The sequence below is a fragment of the Carlito syrichta genome, unplaced genomic scaffold (genome assembly GCF_000164805.1).
Source record: "Carlito syrichta isolate Samal-C Ts95f unplaced genomic scaffold, Tarsius_syrichta-2.0.1 Scaffold153798, whole genome shotgun sequence".
Taxonomy (NCBI): Eukaryota; Metazoa; Chordata; class Mammalia; order Primates; family Tarsiidae; genus Carlito; species Carlito syrichta.
In genome coordinates this window covers 2,503-10,777 of record NW_007097894.1, presented here as the reverse complement: position 1 = coordinate 10,777, position 8,275 = coordinate 2,503, and the positions used below count along the sequence as shown (strand labels likewise).

The 8,275-nt window shown below is 55.8% G+C and overlaps 1 protein-coding gene across 1 annotated transcript in view; it reads right to left on the bottom strand.

Annotated features, from left to right (window-relative positions):
- Positions 1-7,446, bottom strand: part of LOC103252212 (C3 and PZP-like alpha-2-macroglobulin domain-containing protein 8) — a gene marked incomplete at both ends in the record, with an annotated part of 27,257 nt that extends 19,811 nt beyond the window's left edge. Inside the window, 4 exons of the mRNA XM_021708991.1 lie at positions 607-659; positions 740-905; positions 5,794-5,816; positions 7,219-7,446. Coding sequence (XP_021564666.1) covers positions 607-659; positions 740-905; positions 5,794-5,816; positions 7,219-7,446 — 470 coding nt within the window. The remainder of the gene's footprint in view (positions 1-606; positions 660-739; positions 906-5,793; positions 5,817-7,218) is intronic.
- Between the last annotated feature and the right edge of the window lie 829 nt (positions 7,447-8,275).

The following is an 8,275-nucleotide window of genomic DNA, read 5'->3' as shown; positions in this document are numbered from 1 at the left end:
CAGCCTCGACCTGCTGGGCTCCGCGATCCTTCCGCCTCAGCCTTCCGAGTAGCCGGAATTCCAGGCACGCGCTACCACGCCCGGCTGATTTTTTTATTTTATTGTAGAGATTAGATCTGGCCTGCCCAGGCGGGTCACGAACCCGCGGGCTCAGGCAATCCACTCCCCTCAGCCTCCCAAAGGCGTGGGATGACAGGCTGAGCCCCAATTTTTAAATGTTTTTGCAGAGACAAGGTCTCACTTCGTTGCCTCGGCTGGTCTCTATCTCCTAGCCTCAAGTAATTCTCCCACCATGGCCTCCCAAAGCACTGGGATTACAGGTATGAGCCAAGGGACCCAGTCATATTTTCTAATAAAGGTTAAATAAATGCCTAATTATTAGGACTTAAATGCTGGTTCACAGTTGCCTAAAGCCCTGAAAAGTCACTGGTGCCCCCCATGGAGGGGCAGCGAGCCAGGCGTGCCCATCTGCCTCCCCCCCGCCACAAAGACCTTTTTGGGGCTCTCCAGGGTGTGTGGAGCTGGGAGGAGGCGGAACAGAGGGGCTGGGAGCGGGGCAGGTTGCTGGGGGCCTGGCCAGCCGGGCGGAGGGGCGGCCCATCTCACCTGCTGGTCCACAGGCCTCAGGTCTGGGGAGACGGTGAAGATGCTGATGAGTACTAGGAGAGAGGAGACAGGCATGTGGCTCCTGCAGGTGGCGGCCGGCCTTCCCACGCCCGCCCCCATGCCAGCCACCCACCTCGCTGCTGGGGCCTGTAGACTGGCTTGTCCATCTGGATGAACACGGAGGCACCCCGGCTGTCCACGGTCACCGAGGTCTGGTTGTGGAAGAGGGGACCCTCATCTGGGTGCCAGCTGCAGCCCCACACCTTCAAGAGCGCCTGACCGTGGAGACCTGTGGGCACCTGCGGGCAGAGCACGGGGCATCGGGACACGGGGGTCATCCCCAGGGGGCCGAGTCATTAGGAAAGCAGTCTGGATATCAAGGGTGGGTGCTTACCTGGAGGGGACACGTGGCGGTTTCTGGAGATGTTTTGGGGGTGTCACATCTACAAGAGGAGGGATGCTACTGGCATCTAGCGAGTGCCACTCAACCTCCTATGGTGCCCAGGACAGCCCATGGCAAAGAGTGACCCGGCCCAGGTACCCACAGTGCCGAGACTGCGAAGGCTGCTCTGACTAGGAAGCTTCTCTCCTGACTCACAAAGCTGCAAAGCTGCCTTCGCTCCTGGCCCCTGCAATGTTAGAGGCACTGTCTCCCTCCTGCCAAGTGAATTCAGTCGGTGAGCAGGGGACAGAGACTCTAGCTCTCTCATACACATATATGCACATGTGTGTATACGTGCATGGATAGGACATATGCCGCATATATTACATATAATGTACAATCATCTGTGCTTTGCCTCACACTAAAAACCCTGCACGCGCATTATGTGGGACTCCATAGACAGAAATGTCCAGAACAGGCAAATCCACAGAGACAGGAGGCAGATGCGTGGCTGTTGGGACTGGGGGAGGGGTGGGGGTGACTGCTGATGGGACGGGGTCTGCTTTTGGGGCATGAGAATGTTCTGGAACAATAAAGGTGGTTGCACAACTTGTGACTGTGCTAAATGCCGCTAAATTGTGCACTTTTAAATGGTTAAAATGGTCATGGTTACAATTTTGCCACATAGATGAAAAACACTGAACTTCCGCAGAGCCCTAAGGATCAAGAAGCCTTGCCAGGGCAAAGTCTCCACCTTCGGGGGACGGGGCCCACCCACAAGATCCCCCCCCAGTTGATCAAAGTGATGAGCGAACGCCCCAAGCGTCAAACTCTATAAAAGCTCCTTTCGTGCTGAGGTCCGCCTTCTCGGTGTCACACCCCTGCGGGGACAGCCATGCCTGTGCCTCCCGGGGCGCCCGAGGGTGGACACCCTGCGCAGCAGTTCCCATGGGGCGACATACCCCTTCCCAAGGCCACCCAAATGTGGGGTCCCCTTCTGAGGGCTCACCTGTCAGCACCCGCTGGCACAGTCCCCAAGGGGCGGAAGGACCCTGGCGCCCATCCCAGGAATGGTCCTGCAGAATGATCTGCAGACCCACACAGCATCTGGCACAGCTGTGCCCACTGCGCAGTTGAAGCCCGCTGGAGGCCACGAAGGGTCAGCCCACCGCCCTGCGGCCAACCCCTCCGGTCTGCTCAGAACAGTGCCAGAGGGACTGGCCTCGCCATCCCCCTGGGGGACCACCCCATGAGGTCTCTCCTGACCCCAGCTTCAGCTTAGGTACTACTGGGGGGACAGACCTCGCCCCTCCTCCAATCCCAATATCCTCACCGGCTCCTATTTCTAGAAACCCCAGCCAAAGGCTGAAGGAGGGGGAAAGACCCCAGCCACCAGGGAGGGAGCCACGGGAGGGCCGAGGCCTGTGCTGGAGGGACAGGAGCAGGGAAAGCCCAACTGTAGGCCCCGAGGGCGTCCCCCTTCCCAGGGAGGAAGGACCCTGGTGACCCGGTCTGGATTCTGGGTCTCTCCTGACTTCTCTAGGGACCCCGGAAGTGAAGCTCGAGGCTGGAGGTCGGCATGGCTGCGCGGCTTCCGTGCCAGGTGCCCAGCTCCTTCCAGGCCTGGGAGGGATGACAAGGCACCTCTCCCCCAGGGCACTGGGAAGGGGGCACCTGGACCATGATGGCCTTTGGAGACAGGAAGTGACTCGCCCAGTTCACAGAGGGCAAGCCGCCCACCCGACCAAGTCTCCTCTACTGAAAACTGCTGTCCTACCTGGCCTTGCACCTGCCACAGGTCTTTCCGGAATATTCTAGAATATTCTCTATCCCCGACCTCAGCATCCAAGTTCACTTGTTTGACATCAAGGACAGCTGAGAGCCCCCGCAGGAGGGATAGACAGGTGTTCAGGGAGGTGGCAGGGCTGAAGGAAGCGGCGCCTGGCTGGCTCCCCTTAGGGAGACCATGTGCAGCAGTCAGTTCTGTCCTGGGCCTGTCCCCTGCCCGTCCAGGAGCAGCTGGCTTTAGCAGGGCCCAGCACAACACCTGCCAGTCTAGGGAGCTCCCTCAGGCTCTGGATGTGGGGCCTGCCCTCCCTCCTGGACCCCAGATACAGCCCACTGACACATGGCATCCTGGATGTGGACCTAGCGAGCAGAGCGGAAGGGCACCAGCCTGTCTCCAGGGGGGTCTGAAACCCTCCCTAGGGACACCGATCTGTGGCGGGGGGCGTGGCTCTGGGGGTCCCCAAGCATATCCACGCGTGAAGAACCTGACCCACGGGGCCCTCTGCGCTTCTATCTCCTCTCCTAAAACAGTGCTGGTCACATCGGCTTGAAGCACTGCGGTGAGAATGGGTGGCCATGAGCTTAATGCCCCTGCCACACAGTAGATGCCCACGGGCGGGGCAGCAAGGCATCACTATTGCCCCAGTGATGGAGAACACGGGTGAGACTGATCTCTCAGATGGGAGCCTCCCTCCGGGTCCCGGAGCCCCTGGTTTGCTGGGCTCCAGGCCACAGGCGCCTGGCTCTTCCTCCTTCCTGCCTCAGGACCTGTGCGTGGGTGGCTCCTACGCACCTGGAATGCCTTTCCCCTACATCCCTGCATGGTGATTTCTTCAGGTCTCCTGGGAGGGGCCCTCCCTGTCACACAAAATGTGACTAAGTCGGGGCCTCACTCTGTCACCCAGGCTGGAGTGCAGTGGCACAATCACAGCGCATTGCAGCCTCGACCTCCTGGGCTCAGGCAATCCTCCTTCCTCAGCCTCGCAAGTAGCTGGGACCACAAGGTGCAGCCACCATGTCCAACTAATTTTTTTTATTTTTGTAGAGACAGGCACCCAGGCTGGTCTCTTAACTCCTGGCCTTAAAGTATCCTCTCTCCTCAGCCTCTCAAGTAGCTGGGTCTACTGATTGCTGCGCATGGTCTCCCTAAGGGTACCCAGCCAGGAGCTGCTTCCTTCAGCCCTGCCACCTCCCTGATCACCTGTCTATCCCTCCTGCGGGGCTCTCAGCTGTCCTTGGTGTCAAACAAGTGAACTTGGATCGCTGAGGTCGGGGATAGAGAATATTCTAGAATATTCCGGAAAGACCTGTGGCAGGTGCAAGGCCAGATAGGATGGCGGCTTTGAGTAGAGGAGACTTGGTCGGGTGGGCGGCTCGCACTCTGTGAACTGGCGAGTCACTTCCTGTCTCCAAAGGCACACACCACCACACTCAGTTAATTTTTTGATATTTTTGTAGAGCCGAGGTCTCACTATGTTGCCCAGGCTACACCCAAACTCCTGCTCTCAAGCAAGCCTCCCACCTTGGCCTCCCAAAGTGCTGGGATTATAGGAGCGAGCCCCTATGCCCCGCCCCTTTTCTGATATATTTTAAAATAAAATCAAATTCTATTCTCTGATGCAATTTGGTGTTTATTGTCTGGCTGAGAAAGCAGGAACCATCCAGCTTTGGGACTTAACAGATTGCTTGCTTGGGAGACATTTCTTACACAGATGCATAGGAATGTCTGAAAACTCAGAACAAAGCAAGTGTCAGGAGGCTGTGGGCACACTTTCTAGAAAGCTCCACCAAGGGCCTCTGTGTGACATCCTCGCTGCACGGGTTCGAGAAGGCCCTGGTTCAAACTGGGCAGGACCTGCCATGGCAGCCAATGACAGTGCTGGGTCCCACAGCACTGACTTCCAAACCGTGTACCCCAAAACGCCCCTGTCCCCAGAAGCTTCCCCAGGGCAGGAGGGCTGCAGGTTAGGAAGGCACTTCTGCACCTACACGAGTGGATTTGCTTTTCCCCAGTGCCCACACCCTGGTTCTGAAGAGCAGAGCTTCTCTGCCTTGGCATGGCTGACACCGGGGCTGGATTGTTCTCTGGCGTGGGGCGTCCTGTGCACCGCAGGGTGTCAAGCAGCACCCCAGCCTCCCCCCACCCGATGCCGATGGCACCCCACTTTAGTTGTGACAACCACGAATGTCTCCTGACATCACCCAATGTCGCATGGGGGGCAAAACCACCCCCAGGTGAGAACCACTGGCCTCAAGGAAAGCGTCTGTCATTGAACACAAGGCAGGAAGACTGCTGCCCCCAGCAATTAGGCACTGATAACACACCCCCGGGCAAGAGGAGTCACCCAGCCTTTGGGCACACTCTAGCTTAGGGTAACTCTTCAGTTTAGCCCAATCTCCACGGACTCCTTCGAGCATCTGGTAAAAGTGAAGGAAGAGCTAACTCAAAAATGCCCATAATTCTGGAGCTTACAAACCCCCTGAAATCCAAAGACTTCAGTTTTTGTTTTTGTTTTTTTGAGTTGGAGTCTCACTCTGTTGTTCAGGCTGGAGTACAGTGGCACGCTCACGGCCACCCCAACATCAACCTGCTGGGCTCCAGTGATCCTTCTGCCTCAGCCTTCCAAGTAGCCGGAATGACAGGCGCACACTGGCAAGCCCGGCTAATTTTTGATTTATTGTACAGATGAGGTGTCGCCAAGTTGCCCCGGTTGATCTCAAACCCGTGGGCTCAGTCCAATCCTGACATGGGTTCTTAAACTGGAGTCCTTGGGCCAGGCTTGGTGGCTCAGTCTATAATCCCAGCACTTTGAGAGGCTGAGGCAAGTGGATTGCCTGAGTCCACAGGTATAAAAATGAATTATGGATAGGTTTCTCCTTCTCTAAACTTTGTTATTCATTTTTTACATAACCACTAGTGATTTCTCTTGCAACACATGCAATTTCTCTTACTCCACTCTAATTTAATTCCTTATTATCAAGGCTGGGTTTAAACATTGTTTTAATTCACAGCTTACCTTGAGTTTGATCGTCCCCTTATCTAAAAATGAAAATAAATTGAAAAAGGTTAAACCAGAAGCTGTGCTCCCCTGCCTCTCCCGCGCTGCCACTTACAAACAAAAATGTTCTCATTGCAGAGGGGTTTTCTATGGACAAACACACCCTGGGTCGTGCTGGCCTGGCCCAGGCCCTCCTGAGATTGGCAGGACCAAGAGGTTTCCTCCAAGCTGGTGTGAGCAGAGGACAAAGCTGGACTATTCAGGGGAAAGTTGGCCTGCCTGTGTGCTTAATTTACTTCACCTCTGGCCCCTGCCCAAAGTAAGCCACGTGAGAAGGAAAGGGAAAACGCCAAAAGAAACAAGGAGGGGTGGAGAGAAAGAAGAGGAGACGGAGGTCCCCAGTGGACCTCACCCCAGTGGACCTCACTGCTTTTCCTGTCTCCTCACTCTGCTCCCCACATGGGGTCATTTGTGGCTCCAACAATTCTCCTAGGTTTTCTGGTCTCCAGGACTCAATTAGGCACCTACTGTTTCTGCTCCCTGGCATCCATTCCCCCATCTTCTGCAACAGAAGCTCAGTTTCCCTAAAGGAGCCACCTGCTTGCTCCAGCCAACATGGGTAGGAAGGGCTCCACGCACCCGGTCACTGGAATTGGCTCAGGGCTGAGCACGTGGGGAGACACAGACCCCATCCGGCAGGGGAAGATAGCACCAGCAACACCAGGGACTTCCCAGTGTGAGAACCCACCAGGTCTCTGCTGCTGAAGCCAGACTGAGTGGGTTTCTGTCGGCTAGCCTCCACCTGCTTCTTCCACCACCAGGACTCCCAGAAGGTTCTAGAAGGACTTGGTCTGGGAAGCCCTTCTCCTAGTTCCTGCACTCCCACCCTCTCTGGCCTGGGGAGCAGGTGCTGCCTCACCGGCCTCCCCTCTCTGCCCAGTGTCTGAGTCATGCTCTGTGCAAGGGGCGAGTTCACCCACAGACCCCGGTCCCCCAGGCAGGGCCCTGCACTCACCTCCTCTGCCAGAAGGCTGGCATGGCTGCCACTGGCATTTGGCCAAGGAGGGGGAGAAACAGGTCGGGGGCCTGAGCTCCACCCCGTGGCGGCCCTGCGAGCCCAAGTCTGGGTCTAATGGCCGCGGGTGCTGGGAGTCACCCAGGGTCTGAAGAGGTCGTGAGCGGCCCACTGCTCCCCTCCCTGAAGGCTGCCAGGGAAGGGCCCCGGCTGAGCAGACCTGACGCGGGGCCACCAGGGCAACGTGCTCTGGCTCACAGAATCAGGAGGGGGCAGTGCCTCTGGGCCTCACTCCTCCCATCTATAACCTGGGGACAGCCCAACCTACCCACCCTCCCTCTGGGGACACGGGAGGTGGGAAGCAAAGCAACACCCACCTCACCCCCGCCTGAAAGGAGACAGCCCTGGCCAGGGGCTGCAGGACCTACCCAGGACAGCTCCCTGGCTTTCCACCGCCACCTGGCCCTGAGTCACCAACTGGGCCTGGACTGTGACTTCACGTGGGGCGTTAAAGACGGTCACACTGATGACTTCTTCCACTCCCGCGCGAAAGACAGAGGGGGCGGCGATCAGATAGCCCCTGCGGGAGAGGAGGGCCACGGTGAGGAGCTGACCACCCGGCAGGCCAGCTCCTGCCTCTTCCCGACTGTGCACGGCTGGCCTCGGTGGGGTACTGTGTGTCTGTGTCCGTGCCGCCACCACTATTTTTTTTTTTTTTTTTTTGAATCGGAGTTTCACTCTGTCGCCCACTGGAGTGCAGTGGCCGCTCCCGGCCACCGCAGCCTCGACCTACTGGGCTCTGGTGATTCTTCTGCCTCAGCCTTCCCAGTAGCCGGAATTACAGGCATGCGCTACCTCACCCAGCTGATTTTTTGATTTATTGTAGAGATGAGGTCTCACTGCCCAGGCGGGTCTCGAACCCGCGGGCTCAGGCAATTCACTCACCTCAGCCTCCCAAAGGCGCGGGATTACAGGCTGAGCCACCGAGCCCGGCTGAAGTTAATGTTTTTAACATTCTGTTACTCTCTTCATAATCTGTAAGTCTTCATCAATAAAGTTGGTAACAGGAGTTATCACAGGTAACTTGTGGGTCTTCAGAAACAAATGATATCTATAGTCATAAAATGATTTGATAAAAATGGACACTGAGTAGAGGGAAGACATTTCTAATGTTATTATGTACTTGAAGAAAAATAATTATTTGCCTACTTTTCTGTGTTTTGTTTAGAATTCTTGCAACTAAAATTTCCTCTGCTTTAGAGAGTCACTAAGGCAGGAGTGATTGACAGGTAGAAAATACCTATCATGAATTTCAGGAACATGTTAGAAGTGGTCTACTTCCATAAACTTCAAAAGTCACATATTATATTGTGATTTTTTAAGTTTATTTTTGAATAATGTGTATTCTCGTTTAACGTAACACTTATTTACTCTTAAATTTATATGATCTAGTAACTTAAGTCTGAAAGATGTTATGTCTGATTG